This window comes from Passer montanus, unplaced genomic scaffold (assembly GCF_014805655.1).
Source record: "Passer montanus isolate IOZ18808 unplaced genomic scaffold, ASM1480565v1 scaffold22, whole genome shotgun sequence".
Classification (NCBI taxonomy): Eukaryota; Metazoa; Chordata; class Aves; order Passeriformes; family Passeridae; genus Passer; species Passer montanus.
Genome location: NW_024366815.1, coordinates 12,724,673 through 12,744,945, shown reverse-complemented (window position 1 = coordinate 12,744,945; position 20,273 = coordinate 12,724,673). Strand labels below are relative to the sequence as shown.

General features: G+C 38.2%; 2 protein-coding genes across 5 annotated transcripts in view; both read left to right on the top strand.

The window, feature by feature from the left end:
* TENT2 (terminal nucleotidyltransferase 2) overlaps positions 1-14,501 on the top strand; it is a 45,625-nt gene extending 31,124 nt beyond the window's left edge. For 3 of the 4 annotated variants that reach the window (XM_039709757.1, XM_039709759.1, XM_039709756.1), the window contains exons 13-15: positions 2,904-2,995; positions 8,459-8,538; positions 10,372-14,501. In XM_039709757.1, coding sequence (XP_039565691.1) covers positions 2,904-2,995; positions 8,459-8,538; positions 10,372-10,446 — 247 coding nt within the window. In that variant the 3' untranslated portion in view covers positions 10,447-14,501. The remainder of the gene's footprint in view (positions 1-2,903; positions 2,996-8,458; positions 8,539-10,371) is intronic. The other variant, XR_005627518.1, reaches the window with a different exon arrangement.
* A 582-nt stretch (positions 14,502-15,083) lies between these two features.
* CMYA5 (cardiomyopathy associated 5) overlaps positions 15,084-20,273 on the top strand; it is a 45,926-nt gene continuing 40,736 nt past the window's right edge. Inside the window, exon 1 of the mRNA XM_039709751.1 lies at positions 15,084-15,341. Within this exon, the coding sequence (XP_039565685.1) occupies positions 15,184-15,341 (158 nt within the window). The 5' untranslated portion in view covers positions 15,084-15,183. The remainder of the gene's footprint in view (positions 15,342-20,273) is intronic.

The following is a 20,273-nucleotide window of genomic DNA, read 5'->3' as shown; positions in this document are numbered from 1 at the left end:
AAACACTTGCTTTTGCCATGACGATGACATACCTAATGCATTCAGTGACAACAGAAATAACTGATGATTGAAATTAAAATTGAAATAATAGTTTAAATGGCAGTGTTAACTCACAGATAGAAAATGTGTGCAGGGAGAATATCTGCTTTATGCTGGCAACAATGAAGTTATTATATGCAAGCCAAAGTGGCTAAAATTGACACACAAATAATTTGCTATTCATAATTAATTTCTAATTCAGTATGATCTTGATACCAAGGTGGTTCTGTAAGACTGTCAGATAAAAGAGTTGTTTTCAAATTTAAGTTTTTATTTTAAATAAAAGGCTTTTAAGTTTCAAGTTTAAATAAAAGGCTTTTTAAACAGGAAGAAATGCCAATTTTTCCTTGCTTTTTGCTTAACCAGTGTATTATAAATGCATTTATTTTTTTGCTGAAGGATCAAGTATAACCTACGAAGAAAAGAATTAAAGAGAAGAATTACTGTTGCAAGTGAAACAGCACTGCCTTGTTAAACCAAACACAGATCAAATACTTCTTTGCATGACTTTATCTTTCTCTCTTTCTTTTTCTCTTTCCCTCCCTTTCCATCCCTTTCTGTCTCTTTCTCCACTGGCCTGGATCTCTGATTTTTAAGTCAGATTTTAAAAAATGCAAACCGTAAGCTTCTGCTCGCAGCGTATGTTCTTGAGCTGCAGTTTAAGCTTGTTTGACTCTAAGCACAGGGGTTTTGTCTTTTATCTTTGTGTGTGTGTTTGAGGTTTTTTGAGCAATTCATCTGAATTAAGCCTGTGTTAATGGTTGATTATTTAAAAGGCATGATAGGCAAGTATTTGATGCTTGACATTATCTCTGTTTATCACAAAAGTAGTCTACTGTGGGAATTAAGGTGAGGAAGGATTATGAATTGGAATGGAGGCTTTAGGGTACATTGAATCCTAGAAAATATCATCATCATTACTAATTTTATAAAGAATATATTAACAGAAAGCCAAATATACACACTGAGGTATCCTAGATCTCTTCATGTGCTGTGTCCTGCATTTTTTTTAAAATAGGCCCTATTCATAGTGTTAAATATACGTGTTTTGTGGAATTACAGTTATTCAAATAACTAAGTTCCATAGGCGGCTTTAATGATGAGTTGTATTCAAGATAATTTGTAGAATTACAGTGAGGATTTTTACCTGTCTTGTCATTGTTGACTTAATGGAGTCACAACAGTAGATCTGTGATCTAGGGAGGACAGAATTCTTTCAGATTTAACTGATGAATGAACTGATGACAGTATTTTAATTTACAGTTGATATGTACAGATTTACTGCTGGTGGTTGACATACCCAGCCCAGCTCTTCTGTCAGGTGTACATCAGAGCAGTACAGCTGGAAGCATATTACCCAGCTATTTCTACCCATTTAGTCAGGACATGTGGTGATGTATTGGTGATCCAACTGTTTCATTGATGTGGTGGCTCCTGGATTTGCAGAATAATCAAGATTAAAAGAGACCTTTAAGACCATCTAATCCAACTACCAATGCAGCACCACTGTAACTGCCCCTACAACATATTCCCAAGTGCCACATCCGGACATCTCTTGGGCATTTCCAGATATGGTGTTGCCATCACTTCCCTAGGCAACTTATTCCAATGCCTGTTTACTCTTTCAGAGAAAAATAATTTTTTAATACCTAATCTGAACCTCTACTGGTGAATTTAAGGCCATTTCTTCTTTTCCTTGAACATGGGAGAAGAGATCGACCCCCACGTGGCTACAACTTTCTTGTAGTTGTGGAGAGGGATGAGTTCCTCCTTGAGCTTGCATTTCTCAAGAATAAAAAATGCCATTTCCATCTGATCCTCATAGGACATGTTTTCTAGACTCTTCTTCAGCTCTTCTTTCCAAAAACATCAGTGTGTTTCAGTGTAATAAGGGGCCAAAAATGCTGTGGGAAATGGTGTCAAAGGCTTTGCTAAAGTCCATGCAGACTATATCCACAGCCCTCCCATATCCATGTTGCCACAGGAGATCAGGTTGGTCAGTCAGGATCTGCCTTTCATAAACCCCTGCTGGCTGGGGCTCAGTCCCCGGACTGTCTTGGATGTGGGACATGTTGGCATGCAGGATGAGCTGCTCTCTTTAGTTGAAAGCAGCTGAAAGGTAGCTGGGTAGATGAGAACATGAAACTGGAAGTGGGTTTTTTTTGGCTTCCATTATGTTTGGGATATTGCTGTGCCAAGTGTTATAAAGATGGTGGCACATCATAAAGACTGCCCTATAATCTGCCCGCTGTTCCTGTTTAAATGTGATAATTTCCATGTCTTGTTGTTGTAAAGCTGCCTGCATAAAGTGGTAGAGAGTTGTACTTGCAGATCTAAAATTCAGCATATATAAATTATTGAAGCTTTCTAGTAACAGGTTCCTTGCACAAGGAAAGCCTATGAGCAAATTATTTCTACATATCTTTATACTATTGTGTATTGTTTATGGAGTGCAGTGTGTGACTCGTCTGCACTTATTCCTTACATTTCTTTTCTTCCTACAGAAAATGCTGAAAATTTTGATTCTGTAATTTATTTTGAACGTAGAAATAAATGTAGGTCACAATGCAAATTGTCACAAAGTTTGACAATGTTAGTAGAAAAATTTCCATTGTGAATATATGTTACTCATGGATAGCTGTGATGCTCTGATTTGAAGATGCTTTTCTGTACTTGAACTTCTGTTAGTAGAAAAATTTTCTTGTTTCCTACCCATGATGTTAAACTAAATTACTCATTATTATAAAATACTGCGTTATCCAGGCTTATAACATTGCAATCTGATTTTTTTTTAATGCAAACTGATAATTTGAATTTAGAACTAAGAGTTAAAATTTTTTGCAAATTGTTTTCCTTTTTTTTAGTTGGTGCCATCAGATGATATCAGTTCGTGAGGCCAAGGCTATTGCAAGACCTGATGGTATTGAATGGAGAAACAAATTTATTTGTGTAGAAGGTAATATGTGAAGCTGCATTATAATTTTTGATTGTTAAGGCATTAAATACATAAATCTATCAATTAGACTTTACCTTGGTTGTGTTTTGAGAAATATATTGCATGTGTGCATTATGTAGAGAAGGAAGCTTAACCAGTGTAAATAGTTCGTTAACAGTCCTGTCAAAAACATTTGAGAAGGAAGCTTTAAGCTATAAAGTGTTTAAAAATAGTACTCCTGACCTTTCCTTCAAGAGCACTCATTGCCCTGTTACTTTTGGAATAGGCTTAGGATTTTGATAAGGAATGGCCTTTATGCCAGTAGTGTGTGTTTTTCTGCTCCACCAAAATAGTTGTCAGTTTGCCAAGTTTGAACTTAGGAAAAAACACAGCAGGCACATACTCAGATTATTCTTGAAGAATATTCTTTGTTCTTGCAATGCTCTAGCATTGCACTGACTAGATTATGTGTACGTTGATCTTCTTGTGGGTACTATTTCTGGCTGGCTGGTGAACACAGGCTTTGTTCAGAGACTACATGATGCCTTCCAGAACTGGAGGGTAAACCCAGGCTACCTGTTGGAGTTGCAGGTCTCATCTGTCTCAGTGCAGAACTGAGTAGGAACACTATACAGGCAACCAGATTAAAGTGCTAGTGACACCTTTCAGCTGCCGTGGGGAGCATACATGGAGAAATGAGCAGTCAAGCATGCACAGGAGATGAAGCGTGCACTAAGGAAAGAGAAGATTATAAACCAAGAGAAGGATTGAGATACTAGGAGAATGAGAACAGACTGAAGGGACTGAGAGTTGCTGGGTAACTGGAAACATTTATCACAAAGGGAGAGGAGGCCTGGGCCCTGGCTGCAAATTAACGAAGGCTGTTAGGATAACAAGGTTTGACGTCACAGGATGAAAGAGGAATATAACTTGAACAGGAGACAAATGGTATGGGGAAAGTTATTAGACACTGGGAAGATTTTGCTGGGGGAGGAGGAGAATAAGACAGAAGTCCTGTGGCTGAATAGACATTGTTCTAGATTGATGAGGTTTAGGGTTGTGGTATCTATGTACTTTGCTGCATTTGTGCTGCTCTGTGCAGAGAATCACTTTGAATCACCTTGGTGAACTTGGTTATTCTGTGGTACAGAGCTCATGGACTTTGCCACAGTCATATGAATGTCAATGTACAACCACATGATGGGATTCCTGTTCTTTATTTGACCCTTTGGGAAAAAATCAACAGTTACAGGAGAAGAAGAATACATTGAAATATATTTGCACTGGACTCTGTGGTCTTAGAGTTGAGAAATGTGAGAATTAGAGTATCTGCACAGCTGAAATTATTCAGAATAGCAAAGTGAGGCACTGCCAAGGCTCTGGTCTGAATGTGGGAGGTGGGAATGCTGGGCAGCTATGTTTGCTGCTGTCACATGATGCTGATCCACTGTGTTGCAGGGGGCTGTGTGTTTCAAGCTCTCAAATATTTTATGACATTACAAAGTGGTTGAATAATTAGGTTCTCTTTCTACCAGGCTGGAAAATAAAATACACATCAACATACAAAATAGACACTCTAGATTTCTCATTCAATGGTCTTTATTACATAGAACTTTTCCTTAATGTGTTTGCCTTTGAACTATTAAAAAAGTCAAAATTTTCTATAGATAACATATCTGGTTCCTTCCTTGGTTCAAGACTTAGTGGGTTTAGCCTCACATACCAAGTTTTTTCTTCTGATTTGGGAGAGAAAAATAAAATCTACTTTTGCTCAAAGTAGACTTCATGTTTATAACAGCTGTTAAACTGAACTAGGTTAACAAAGAATGTACCTAAGTTTCTGTGTACTTGAGAATAAGATTGCAAAAGTTAGGTAAACATGCCAGTATATTCTGTTTTCCAAGTCTTTGTCAAATTTTCCTGTCCGCAGAATAAAATTTCAGTAATTGGTACTATTGCATTTATTTTAAAATATGTAAAATATATTTGTTGATAGATTACACAAGTCTGTGCCTGCAAGTTTTGATAATTCTGCATGTAGTACTGTATTTAGATTAGTTCAAGAAAAGCTGTATTCTGTTTTAAATGTTATGGGCCTTAAGGCTGATTCTCACATGTATTTCTGCTGTTAGAGAAACAAATGTAGTCGGGATATGCTTTCCAGACACTTTAAAATATGATAGGCTTTTACCATGATAGGGATACAGAGATACAGAGAAGCCTGCTTTTAGATTATATTTTGAACAATCCTTGTCAGAAGCTCTAAATGGCTATTAACTATTCTTGTTTCAGTTTAAATCTTCTCTGTATCAAGTAATAACTACTCTCCTGTTGGAGAATAGGAAAAGCTAGAAACGTGGCAATTTTACGAGATTATTACATTGATAATAATTTAGGGAAATCGAATCAGAAGCCATCTAAGCTGCACCTGATTCATATTTGTAGTTTCAAGTCTTTCAGATCCACATGCTAAAAATAATTCCTCGGGCTTGGTTGGCAGCAGTTCTGAAGTACTGTGATATCATTTTTGTGTATTTTTGTTTGGAAAAATGATTCCCTTTAGCCTTTCCCTCAAGCAGCAGTGTTAAAGCTGTGGGGTTTTTTGGCTTTGTTTTTTTTTTTTTCTTTAATATTCTCATCTCTGTGTGTGAACAAAATAACTTACAGTAAGCTCTTACTGTCTTGATGGTTAGAAAATGTAGTGGTGTAAAGAGTAGCTGATTGTAAAATTATTCTTGCTCTGCTTCAGAGAATCAGTTTGTCTTTTTACAATCAGTAAATATCCAGGAATATTAAAGGGAAGATGTGAGTTAGCTTTTGTGACTGGAATGCCTTTTTTTTTCCACTAATGGTTTGAGAAGATTATACACTTCAGCCCTTGTTGCTTTAAAATATAGATATTACTTGATTCAACATGAAGGTCCTAGCACTAAAAAAGCAGTTACCATCACATGTATGATACACAAATGAAATGCTGTATTGTTCACATAGTAAGGGACATGGAGTTCTTAATTATACTAGATCACTCTCTCAGATAATGGGACCGGTATTAGGGGACTGTGTATGTTTTATTTGGTTGTCAGTTTTGGTTCTAAACTAAAAGTATGACGCATTCTGAAACAGAATCTGTCTGTAGCTGTCCACTGAAAACTAGGTAGTTTGAAGATAATTCTTTTAGAATATTGCTAAATACAATATCTATTGCATGAAAAAATTTCTTAGTGAATTTAAATATTTAGCAGAAATAAAAACCTAAAGCCATGGAGCATGTACCAAATTTGAAATTCCAGTCTCCATAAAGGCACAAGCCCTTCTGATGTCTGTGTAATGCTTAATTTTGGTATACATCACTATCTGAATAAAAGTAATTCATAACCAACTAGACAAAAAAATTTCTACCAGATCAACAAATACTTCAGTGGTTCTGTGGTCCTTGAGGACTTCCATACATTCTACCAGTGTGAAATACACAATATTACTTAAGCAGTTCTCTATTAAGGAATAAAAAGACTTTAAAATCTGCTTTGTGGCACACGGTAATGCATAGTCCCTGTATCATATTTTTAAAAAAATACAAGAAGTACTTTTTTAATATTGAAATTAAAAATGTTCCAAACTATTAATTAAGTTAGGACAAAAAAGCGGGGGACCATCACACTGATTTGTCATCAGTTAGAAAGTAGAACCCCCAAATTGTTAACTTATGAACAAATATTGCAGAATAGGTATGAAGTGATAAAGTATACATTAGAGCAGTTGATATGTCTTATATTAAAATTATAGTAAATATTTTGCTATATTCTCAGTATTTCACTGAGAAACTGTTGAATGAGATGGATCTAAAGTGAATAGTTCCAAGAATCTGATGTGTAATAAGTTTCAAAATATTTTAATATGCAGAATCATAGTCTGATATGTTATCACAGACTATTGAGCTGTAGCAGATAATTACTACTGCATAAATTCAGCACAATCATAGTATGCTTCAACAGATAATAATAAGCTGAGTTTATTAGGAATTACATATCACTAAAGCATTCACTGAATCATAGAATGCTTTTGGTTGGAAGAGACTTTTAAGTATCATCTCTTTTCAGCTCCCCTGCCATGATCAGGGACATCTTTCACTAGAACACTTTTCTCAGAGCCCCATCAACCAGGCCTTGAACACTTCCAGGGATGGGGCATCCATAGCTTCTCTAACCAACCTCTTCCAGTGCCTCATCACCTTCACAGTAAAGAATTTCTTTCTAGTATCTAGTCTTAAGCTTGCCCTTTTTGGATTAAAGCCATTCCATCTGGTCCTATCATGACATGCTGTTAAGAAAAGTCCCTCTCCAGCTCTCTTGTAGGCCCCCTTTACATACTGGAAGGTGTTATGAGATCCATCCCAGAGCCTTCTCTCTAGGTGGAGCAACCCCAGCTCTCTCAGTCTGTCCTCTCAGAAGAGGTGCTCCATCCCTCTGATCACCTTTGTGGCCTCCTCTGGACTCCCTCCAGCAGGTCCATGTCCTTCCTGTGCTGGGCCCCAGAGCTGCTGCAGCCCTGCAGGTGGGGTCTGAGCAGAGCAGAGCAGAGGGGCAGAATCCCCTCCCTGGCCCTGCTGCCCACCCTGCTCTGGATGCAGCCCAGCACACGTGTGGCTCTCTGGGCTGGGAGTGCCCATGGCTGGGTCATGTCCAGCACCCCCAGGTCCTTCTGGGCAGACCTGCTTTGAGTGACTTCTCCCCATCTGTAATTGTGTCTGGGATTGTCCTGACCCAGATGCAGCACTTTGCACTTGCAGTTGTTGAACTTTCATGAGATCTGCATGGGCCCACTGCACAGGTTTGTCCAGGTCCCTCTGGATGCCAGCCTGTCCTGTAGTGTCAACTGCACTGCTCATCTGCAGACTCCCTGATGATGTTCTCCATTCAGGGCATTCAGAGAATTCAGCTGTTGGGGTGTTTTGGTTTTGGGGGGTTTTTATTGTTTGCTTTTTGGGGTTTTTTTGGTGGTTTTTTGGGGTTGTTTTTGTTTTGGTGGTGATGGTGAAGGGGTTATTTTTGGTTTTTGTTTGTGGTTTTTGGTTTTTTTTTTTGGTGGTTTTTTGGCGTTGTTTTTGTTTTGGTGGTGATGGTGATAGGGTTATTATTGGTTTTTGTTTGGTTGGTTTTTGGGGGTTGGTTAGTTGGTTGGTTGATTTGTTGTTTTGGGGTATTTTTGTTTTTCCCCCTCCTCCTTTTTATTGGATTGTTTGGTTTTGGGTTTTCTTGTTTTTGTAGGAGGGGATATTTTGTCTTATTGGTTGGTTTGGTTTAGTTTAGTTTTGGTTTGGGGTTTTTTTGATAAATGTTATGTAGAAAGAAAGCTTGAGAACCAAAGAGGAACTGAGTATTTAAAACACTTTTGGGAAGCAGTTATATGCTTGACCCTACTTGGTTAGCAGAGACAACTAACTCTAGATATTTTTAACAGTTTTCATGTTTGTTTTTGATCTTGCAGAGCCTTTTGACAGAACAAATACTGCTAGAGCTGTACATGAGAAACAGAAGTTTGATATGATCAGAGGTGAACTTGCGCAGGTAAAAACTAATCTCATGTAATTTTTCTGGTCACTTTGCTTTTCAGGATAGTTTTACTATCTTGAAAAAGCTAGTCATTAAACCTGCCTGATTTTGATGGTTTTTTAGTTTGTACTATTAGTAGTAAAAATGCATGTTTTTAAAAATATGTGGGAAAATAATTTAAGAATATTCTTTAATGTCTGCCATTAAACTTCAGGTTTCCACTGAAATGGGTACTCAAACTAGTAAAAACCCTGTCTCTTAGATTTTCTTGTATGTGTAAAATTAGCAATGGTTAAGAGCTTTAAAGTTACAACTTCATTCATTATTTATTCCTACATGAATTTGAGTGCTAATAGATAATATTTTATACTTCTTACTATCCCTTTTTTAAATAGATATCACCACCAAAATAACAGGTGTTTTCTGATTTTTGATAACTTACTTAGATGGGTACTTTTCTTTAGGGAGACCATCCTCATAATTTTAGAACATGAGTAGTTCAAACATGGACTTTCACTGTCCCAGTCAGGAGAGGAAAGGACACTTTGAAACAAAGAAAAATTTAGACTTTGGTTAAGAATTTTTCTGAAATTTTTTTCATATCAACTATCTTTTATGCTTCTGTCCTATCATAGGCATTGCATAGGTATTGCAACTCAAATTCTAGGTTTCTGAGATCTCTGACTATTTTTTATGTAGTTATGACTAGGGATTAGTGCATAGAACTGGCTTCCAGCTTTAACCAGTTAAGACTCCCCTGGTAAGCTGTCCTTGGAGGTTAATGTTTACTCCAGTTATTCCTGTCTTCAAGAACCTTGAAGGCTTCCCCAGCAACACCTAATTCAATTCCAGATACTAGTAATAGAACAAATGCTAAAAGAGACACCTTAGTAATTTTCTTCGTAATTCTATTCAGAAATGTTAGTATTTCTTTTATTTAACCATGTTAGCATACAAAATACTGAATTGTTCATATACTAGTACATAAAATAGTTGATTTTGTGAATATGCTAAAGTCACCTTTATGAAGTGGTTTGGGTTTTCGTGGTACTCTGAAATCAGAGAGAACTTCTCTTTTCAGTTTTCAGTTAACAAAATTCCTTTCAAACTTCTGTGGTTTTCTGAAAAATGCAAAAACAGACATTTGATCCTAGCTGTCTGGAAGCAATATACTAGAGTCATATAGCCCTGAAAAATATCCTTTTTACCAGATACCATAAGAATGACAGTTGCTCTAAAAGTGCAAGTACTTTTTAATGTCCTGCACTATTTTCAAAAAAGCTTAAGCAATCTGTTTTGTCCTTGAGAGAATTGTTCTTCCTGTGGTTTTCATTATGCATTGGAGTGTAAATGACTTCTGTATAAACACAGGAGGGTCTTTGCAGTTCTTTACAGGCTCGTGGTGTAGCAGATGTCTTGAAACTCTCACTAGAACACAGAAGAAAGTTGAAATAACCTATTTTAGAGACACATCTGAGTTCTGGAAATAACATCATTTACTGGGGACTTTGACATGTGTGAATTTGAGACAATTATTTTGCAGTTACAGTACCAGTGTAATACTTAAATATTGTTAACATCTCTATCTCCAAAAGTCTGGTCTGTTCTTGACCTTCCTCATTAGTTCATTGCATTTTGTGTACTTCTTGGATTTTGCTTCCCTTAAAAAATCCCAAAAACAAATTAACAAAAAATACCTCAACCCACAAATTTTCTTTTCAAGAAGGGGAAAAAATCAGCCTTAATTTTGTGGCACTGTGATGCTTACTGCTTATAATGGTATTTAAGTTTTAATGGCAAAGATTATATAGTCTTTTTTAAAAAAACCTTGTGGTTTTTTTTCCTCAGGCTTGGCGGTTATTACGAGAGAAGAAAGATCTGAACTATATATTGCCTTTCAAAGCAGTCGTACAGAAAAGATAACTAGCTTCTTTCATTTTCCCTTTTTTTGGATCCTGCTGAAACAAAGAACAGTGTCAAAATCAGGAGGCACTCACCCCATGATTTTTATGACCTGTTTTTCTCTGTAAACTTTTGTTAAGGAAATGTTTATAAGGATGTGGCATATTTTATTATCAGTATTTGTTAATACAGCTGTTCAAGATACAGCTGTTTCTTTCTGAAAATGCTTGCATTGTTGACTTCTTGACAGCAAACAAGAAGAATACATCTATTTTAAGCAAAGTATGGGGATATACTGACTTGTTTCTTGTGTGATCTGTGTAACCATTATTTCAGACAGATTTAACCATGAAAAGTAGACATTCAAAGTTAAACCATGTGCAAATCTGACTACATCCTTAAGGCACTGTGCACTACCAACTTTTTGATGAACAGAGTCTGTGCTTTACATCTGCTGAATTGCAGTAAGCACTTCTGCTCAACTTAGGACTTTCCAGTTTTATTTCACTTTTACTTGAATAACAAGCAACTGTTTATGACAATGAAGATAGATTATGGTTGGTAGTACTCTGAATATCAAGAACTATAATCTAAACCAAAATTTTCAAGCACCAGTTTTACTATGAGGAAATTGAAGTAAAAAAGCTCAATTCAATGCACATAAATGCTTATTATTCACACAGAGTAGGAAGGAAAATTTTTAGTGCTTCCTTTTACATATTTGAAGTAATAGTGGTGCCTCTCTTAGAGAAAAAGACCAAATCAAAATCAAAACACCTCACATCAGTGCTAAAATTAGCTGGCTTCTCATTTGATTTTGTGTGAATGTTTGTGAATTGATCAGCCACTGTAAATTGAATCTAAGTAATACTGACAACTATAGCTCTTCCAAAAAAATGGCAAACTTTCTCTTAGACCTCCTATAGCACAATTTGTATCTCTCATATATTTGTTATTGAAGACCAATTAATTTTTAAGGTGGTACTTACCACTGAAGTCAAATTCATACTTCCATTTTTTTAAGTTTACTATTTTATATGGTGTCCAGTGAAATAAAGTTTCTATATGGAAGATACGGGTTATTTTTCCAATTTATGTTACTTTGTACTGCATATTTAAAATATTTCCTATAATTAAGTAGAATAGAAAATGCCCCATGAGGTAAGGCCCATGTTGTAATTCACCAAGATCTGTCATGGCTATTCTGCAGTACATCTGTGAATAGGCAAAAGTTTGGTTTATTACTTTCTCTAAACAGATTATAAAAACTCTTTTAACTGTAGAATAACAAGCATTATGTCTTCTTGTGCAAACTTTTAAGTTCTAGTTTATTTAGAAGTTCTAAGTACTGTAAACTATATGCCTGATGTGAGATTACTTCCTACACACTTTGTCATGGTCTAGTCTATGTAGAATTTTGTCTTTTTTCTGTAATTGACTTTTCTTCTCAATTTTAACTGTCTTTCAGTTTTAATATGACTCTAGCAGTCCACTGAAATATTCTTCCTCCTTGCATATGTTCACCCTCAATGCCCTTTTTCTATAGGATGGTAGACTTGAGTGTCAGTGAAACATTCACTTTGATTCACTTTATGTAAAATAGAAACACAAGATTTTAAACCAGGATGATGTCTGGATTCAAAGATGTTCTACAAGCTCCATGTAGATTCTGGGAAAAGAGAATGTTGGCTATATCTTCTTAAAAAACATATTGGCTATACCTTTGTCTAGAAAATTTAAAACTTTCCCAACCTAGGATAAATGAGAAGGGACATAAATGTTTAAAGTTGGTTAAAATATATTTTAAGTGAGCTGAATGTGAGAAACGAAACTTTATAAAAGGCATAAAACTTCCTTATGAGTTTGTATTGCATCACCTAATGTGTCAGCATTTCTTACAACTTAAATTAATCCTTCGTGTTTAATTTAATTCCTAACTGTTTTTAAAAGGTTAGTTTAAAACATTGTGGTATCTCTGAGCTACTCTATAAAAAGTACCCTACGAATTAAGTGGCATTTTTAATACAAGTTAAGGTCTGTAACCACAATAGTCTGTGTCTTTCAAAAGAATACTTTTGTATTTTTTTCTCAGTTTATGTCCTGATGTAACCAGAAAATCTAGATGGTAGTTTTCCCCAATTTTTTTCGAACTGAACCGTTGATGGCATTAATAGTGGGCTGCAACTTTTGTCAGAAAACTTCAGATCTAATACCATACAGTAATGGCTTGGGGAGAGTGGGTAGGAGCTGGACATCAACTTTGGGTTCAGTTCTGTATAGTCTGAAGTTGTTCGAGGTGTAATGATCTGTGTTTTCATCTACTCTGGGCAAGTATTCAGAGTAAAATATTCACTAATGTCTACCATAAATTTTAGTGTTAGGGTAAAATGTTCAACTTTCCTTGGCTTAAAAATAAAAACTTTTACCTTCTTAACCCCTGGCATACATCCTAGCAGGAATATTTTTTTCTGAGAGCTCTTAGGTAAAAGGTATTTTTCACAACTGACCGAGATGTCAGTGTGTGAGCAAGATGCTGTCTTTGGATTTTGTTACTGCCTTGAAATAAAACTGCTTTAATTCAGCGCATTTATTTATTTAATTTTTTTAATTATTATTCTTGACTACTCTTTTTGGCAGTGGGTTTTCTTGTCTGTTCTCACCTCATGTGTCAGAAACCACTAGTGTCTTCTCTAGGATTTTAAGAACTCTATTTAGTCCTTCAGGACTAAATTAACAGCCTCAGAGGTGCACAGTAGGACCAAACATTGGCAAGAGCTTCACATTTGGTGACAGTAATGCAGAACTGGCATAGGCTATGCACTGTGAAACTTAAAGTTTCTCTTCTAGCTCTTGCTCTCACTTGTCCTGAAATGTGAATGTGTATGTGAACTCTTAGTACCTTTAGGTGTGTTGACAGTATAAGGTGTTACTTTTTAAAAATCCCTCACAAAGAAATCAATATAAATCAATTTTAAGACACACACTACTGGGTGACTTGATCATTTGGGAGAAACAGGCAGTGATGATAAAAGGATGTAAGATGATTTGTATAAAACCTGAAGTTAGCATTTATGAATGCATTATATTTGTGAATCCCAAACATTTATTTGGAACTAGTGCTTTACTTGAAATTGTGTTACTGGACTTGAGTCACAATATGTTTGATGTTAAATTTAAGTCCATCAGAGAATGTCACTCTTGATTTATTGTACTGTACTTGCTCCCGGTTGTCCTGTGGTTTGTGAGTTTTTCTGCCTTGTTCTCTGTAATCCTTGTTTTCAGATATAAATATTTTCATTGATTTTACTGAGTATGATGCTTGTCCGAAGAGCGTGTTCGATTTTGGTCCATTTACAGGTCAGATTCACTTGTGAGAAGTAAGATGGAAATGAGTTGAAGGGTTTCTGGTAAAAGAGTACTTGCCTTTCTCTTGCTGTGCTGAAGACTGAATCAAATCTTGTGCAATGTATGTATGTTTCATCTATAAGCGTTTCTAGAAGACTTGTAAAGCTCTTGCCTTCCACATGAAATTTAAAGAAGAGTACTTCATATTCTTTACATTTTGCTGTGTACACTGTCTATGCTCATGATGAAATGTAGAGTTTAATTTAGTTTAATATCTGTTTCAAATACACTTTTCAAAAAATTACATTGTCACCTTGTAAATTCTGTATGTCACTGCGTGGGTCAGGAGAGTAGGAAGACCTGTACCTATTTTGTGTGCAGAGATAGCTTGTAGTCAGAAGTACATGGCTGGGTGTTTCTATACTTATAGCACTCTTAAGAAAGAGTTTGCTGATTGATTTATAACTAGATATTTATTTGAAGAACAATAAAAAAAAAAGCTGGGGGCATTGGAGTTATACTGTGCAAACAGTCGTTTATACTTGAGATATCTTGGAAGTTCTTTACTTAGAATCAGGGGTTTAGAGCTTTTCCTCCTCTTCTAATTTTTTTTTTTAATAAAGTCATTATGTTGAGTAATACAGATTGGAAATATTTATGTTTGTTTGTGAAAAGCACTGCATTTTCTGTAAAATGCAGAATAATAAAGCATAAATGTGGCTTAACCTAAACTCTGCATGGTAGTATAGTTTGTCTTCGCTTTATAATTGGTTCAAGTTTGCTCAAATAGGAAGTTTTAAATGTCTTTGATTTAGCACATTGATAAATCAAGGGCTTAAATACATTCCTTTTGCATGGTTAAATACCACAGTGCATCTGATATCTCTTACAGTATGGTATTAATAATTAAATGTGTTTGTTGGAGGCTCATCCACTAGTTATTGTATTTGACCTTTTCAGTTCGAGCTTGAGGCACTCTGGGTGTGCTCAAGGGCAGAACTTGTGAAATGTACCTTCTCTTGGGGCCACAGATAAACTCTCCTTCTGCTTCATCTGTACCATCCATCCCGAATTTGCTAGAGGTAACTGGGGAAGGTCTGCTTGGCCCCCTTCCTCCTTTCTGCTGCCTGACTGCCCTGTCTGCTGTACAAGTGACGGGCAGCGGTGGCAGGCGAAGGGGGAGAGCAGCTGGAGAGATGGCCACAGAGCCACGTGTCCTGGCACTGGGTTGGTGCTAGGAGACAGGGTAGGAACAGCAGCGACTCTGCGCTGTAACTTTGCTGCCTTCTATTTAAAGACTGCCCTGAGTCAGGAGAAGTGAGTGCTACTGGGGATGACAGTTGCTTCAGGCAGCCCTGGGGAGGACAGGGCTGGGGGTAAACATCACCGGCAAGGGCCTGAGCAGGGAAGGGAATGGAGGGTTCCCGCGGCACCGAGTGTGATAGGGCATCCGAGACTTCATCCTTCATAGGAGATGAAGAAGAAGAGGAAGAAGAAGAAGAGGAGGAGGACGAGGAGGAGGAGGAGGAGGAGGCCGTGGACACCGAGGAAGCAGAGGAGCTGACTAATAGGTATGTCTCCCCAGGGACTCATAGCCCCAGAGAGGCAGCTCTACCCCAAAGCATCATCCCCCAGGAGATGCCAGGATTGGAATCCCATGCTGGTTTATTGCCTTTTCCCCCTTCCCTTGCCCAACTGCTGTAGATAAAAAAAAGGGGGAGTAATAGGGGGGTAAGAGGGCTTAATATTTTTTACAGATGAGTATGGCTGTAATTAAATTTTGTGTGGTAAGCGCCTACCCTGAGTTCCCTGAAAGCTTTTCTATTTAAAGATCCTCTGATGTGCCAGCTCAAGTGGCATCTCCTTCCACTCCTCCCTCTCTGGCTGACTCTTTGTCACATATGGATCTTAAATGCTTTGCAGATTTGCTTGTCAGGGAGAAAATGCTCAAAGATTATAATGGTGCATTAAAATTGGTTCCTTTTTATGGCCCTTTATTCCTTCCCACTTGTTCCTCCCTCTTCAGTTTCTTCTTTCCTTGAAAAGGAAAAATTCATTATGCATGTCTCCTATTGCTGGTCATGATTTGTAAGGCTGATTTTTGTGGTGGAATGGGAAATATTCTATCCCTTTGATCTTTAATTTTTTGCTCTTAGTATTTTTGTTTTCTTAATAAGTCTTCCACAGAAACAGTTTATTGTCCTGCTGTTGCTTTCCTACCATTAGGAATGTAGTGAGCAAGGCTGTGGCCCAGTGCCCTGCCCAATGGTCCTGCACAGGAGGCAAAGGCATCTGCAACCTGGTCCATGCAGACAGACCCTGGCTGTGCCACCACCATTGGTTTCATACAGAGACCACAAGGCCTGAGAGTCCCCTGGCACATACCAAGTCTCAAGATTTCTTTCTTATCTTGAATAGACCCCATCAATTTTAAGTGGATACTGTAGAAGAACCTAAGATGTTAATATTGTTAGCTTGAGTTTTTTCCAGAAATCCAATTTTTTAAGAAATGTGTGTCATATGGTTCCTAATACCTCTGCTGTGAAGCTATCTGCGTTTACCATCACTCTGTGTGAATCACAGTTCAAAGTGCTTTCTGACCACTGCTGATGGTCACTGGACAAAAAAGATGGCAACGGGGTATGACGGTGGGGAGCTCTCTGCAGCCTAACCCACCCAAAGTACTTCAGCAAAAGCCAAATGGGGAAATGTATCCTAGAACTGTAGGAAAACCTTCCTGCACAGGAAATAAAGAGCTAGTTTTCCACAGTGAGGGGACCCCTGGTGTGTAATGCTGCTTTATTCTTAAGGGAGGTGTTGGCTTTTCAGTCCTATACTGGCAGAGAGACGGATTACATGCCAATAAAACACAGGCTGTGTCCCTGCAAGAAAACGAGCTGCAGTCCATGGAGTGGAGTGCTCATTGCACACAGCTAAACCATGATTTAGAAATATGATTTTTAATAGAATCTGGAATTAAATAGCTAATAGTAAAACTGAAATTGTAAAATTTGTTATGAAAATGTGAAATTTAGTAATTCCTACAAGTAGGAGTTACTAAAAAGGGAGTGAAGTCTATGTAGCCTCACAGTTATTTACTGCTTGTGATGAGAGGATGACTTTTCCATGGGTGCCTGTTAGCAGCTCCTCACAGATGGGCCTTGCTTCTGGCTGGCAACGTCTGCAATGCAAACTTGGGCATTGCCTCTCAGCACTTACTTAAATCATAGCAAGCATTCCCTTTAGTGCCAGTTATATTAAACACAGCAGAGTTTTTCTCTGTCCTTAACTGTCTTACTAATAAACAGGTCATAGTCTACTAGAGAGGTTTTTAACAGCTATGCTAAGTGGTAACTGAGCATATTTAAATTGGTTAATTTAATTAGGTTAAAGGAGATGTAAAATTTTGGGTTTGGCACAAATGTGGTGGCTGCACCAAGCACTCAGCAGTAGCTTGGAAAAGTTAAATAAAACTGACTCTAATTGCTTAGATGTTTTCGCAAATGTCAACATGGTTGTTGAGCTTCAGGCCTCCTCCTGTGGTCAGTGCCTGGGCAGAGCTCCTGGCAAGACAAGACAGGTTGAACCCCTGGGACATACTTACTCAAGCTGTGAGCTAATTATTTGTTGACAAACAGGTTTTCAAGCCCCCATTGCTGAACAGATTTTTTTGAGTGCATGGGCTTTGAAAACACAACTTAGAGGAGATGTAACTAATAGGCAAACTTGGCTGAAGGCAGCTTGTCCTGGACCCTGCTGCCATCAATTTATTTTTAACAACCCCAAGTTCTCTGTTGCTTTTGCTTTCCTCCTTTGAGGAAAGGTGCAGTTGAACAGCACCTAGTTGTGCAAATCAGCAGAAAAGCCCCACTGACTCCTATTTCTGCCTTTCAAGTATGTTAAATAGCCTCATACCTAATTTATATGAGAATCATGCAGCAAGATGAGTGCCCCAAGGTCAGGAAGCGCCTCTGTGAAACAAGCAGAAGAGCCTTGGTACTCCTCTGAGACACCAGGCCCTGAGCTCTGACCAAACCACTCTGGTTCCACACTGTGCAGCAGCTGCAGTAAATAAAATCCCAAAAGCTGCAGCAGAAATAATTACTGTCTCAAAATTACGAGGCATGCATGCAAAAGGCAGAAGAGTTTGGGTTTCATGTCTTTATTACCCTTATTAATGTAATGTTTAAACAATTTGGTTTCCTAGCACACTTTTTTTGTATAAGTAATGAGACTAACATGTAGCATCAGAACCTACTAAAAAGGTGGCATAAGGGTTTCATAACCTTGTCAGCACAAAAACGCCACTGATCTGTATGGCACCCCTACAATATTTTCTTGCCTTTGGGCATTTTACTATCTAGGATAGGTGATTGTGTTAGATGGCTTCTGTTTCTAGCTCTATGTATCCAATTCATCACCTAAGCAGGGAAAATATTCTGAATACTGTGTTTGTTAAGGCAAGCGTAGCATGTTAACAGGTTTTAATTTTTGTATTGATAATGGTGAAAATTAAGTCTCACTAAAGTAAAATTGTTGACTGTTTAACTGGTTTACATACCCACTGGAATATCTGTGTCTCTAACAAATCTGTGATGGGTGAGCTGTTCTGACACAGTTCTGTCTTTCAAACCATTCTCAGCTGATTTCCTTCTACAGTGGGAAGGTCTCTGGATGTGTCTGTGTGCAGAGTTTACATAAAAATTGCTCTGCAGCCAATTTAAGTGTTTCCAGACAGCCTGTTTGCCTGGAATAGGTAAATAGCATTTTATCTGCTTGTTTAGTGTTTACCTATAACTAGAGGGGAGAAAAATGGGGAGAAAGTCCTTAAGTTCTGGAAGCAGTTGAGTTTGTTTGTTTTATTAATGAAGCAGTCCTTCCAAAAGATTAGAAGTGTGTAAGCTCTAGAGATAAGTGTCATTTATGAAAATGAATGTAAAGGGAAACACAGTGGAGAAGGCATCTTCCTGCCATGTGGAGGATGCTGCAGCATCTAGGAGAGCAAAAGACTGGAATGATAGCAAATGGATGATGAGAAGGAAGAGGTGGGGAGTATTGTGGATTTGTCTTCCGAAAATAAAAGTTACCATAGCCTATCCAAAGCAGAGAAAGACATGGGGAAAGCGTGTGTGATTTTAGATGCCTCTCAATGAGGTGGCCCATCTGACGTGGACCAGGGTGGAAGGGGGTGGCAGGGCTATTCTTCTGCCACCTGCAGCAGGAGCATTAGCAGGGAACAGGAGAGAGGTAGGAAACAGAGTTGTGCACGCCATTTCAAGTACCTCACGTCAGAGGCTTGAGCAAAAGGTAATTGAGCAGCTGAATGGGGCAGAATGCTGAGGTGGGGGCATTGCAGAGGGGAGGGGTGCAGCTTGCCCCCACTTGCTTCCGCAGCTGGGCAGTCCATGTTTTGTTTCTCTTCAGTCTTTTGAGTAAAACTGAGTCCTTAATAAAAGCCTGTGTTGCATAGGGCTCTCAGAGTTCAAGAAGTTCCCCATTGGGTCTCAACAGAGTGATTATGTAACTGTGTAAAAGAAGTGACCCTCCTAGACTGCAGTGTTTGATACCTGTGCTCCCTCTACAACAGGCTGGAGAATCCAGAATGCAGAAGCATGCCAGACCTCGGCATGGAGGTGCTGTGGGTTTCTCAAGCAGCATCTGATCCTGCAAATGGCAATGCCACTAGGACATGCCATGAGCTGGTGTCCAGAAAACAGACTAGGCTGTGTTCCTTCATAAGCAATGGAACAAAATGTGTGAGAGAGCCCAGCTCCTGGCTCTAAGCTACTCATCATAAACCCCGGCTTTGTAGCTAAGTAGCTGTCTTACTATTTTTAGATAGTAGTTCCTTTGAATTTCGACAGATGTGTGAGACGCTTCGTTGCCAGACGAGGCATCATTAATTGAAAGAAGTCAAAGGTGGAAGGCGGGGTTTGAAATTAGGTCTCTCTGTAACTGCCAGTTCTCTTAGCCTAAAGATGGATGAGCTGCAGCCCTGGGAAATGCAGAGCAATAGGCAGAGACCTTGCTGAGCATACTGATTGCTGTAGGGGGAAAGGGGCACCACGGTAAAGGCAGAAACTACAGATATGTACAGAATAAGAACACAAGCACAGAGAAGTGTTTCCTTCAATTGGGAAGACAAGCTGGCAATACCAATTTCCACCACTCCTGCACTGTGCCTGAAGTAGGAGCTTTCAGAAACTGAGATCTTGTCAGTGCAGATTATAGACATAGGTTGACATCTTGGTCATTTAATCTGTATTATTTTCAGCTTATGAGTGTATGCAGCAAACAGCTACACATTTTTATGATATCAGTAGTGTCAAGGTCTAATATGAAGAGGATAAAGAGAGGCTAGGGACAATTTTAGAAAGCTGATAGGCTATGAGATATACATGTATATCTCATAGTAGTGGTGTGTGCGTGTGGGTAGACCCCACACACTGTGTAAACACAACCAGTCCAGCAGCTGGGCAGGTGAAAACTCTTCCCTCATATGA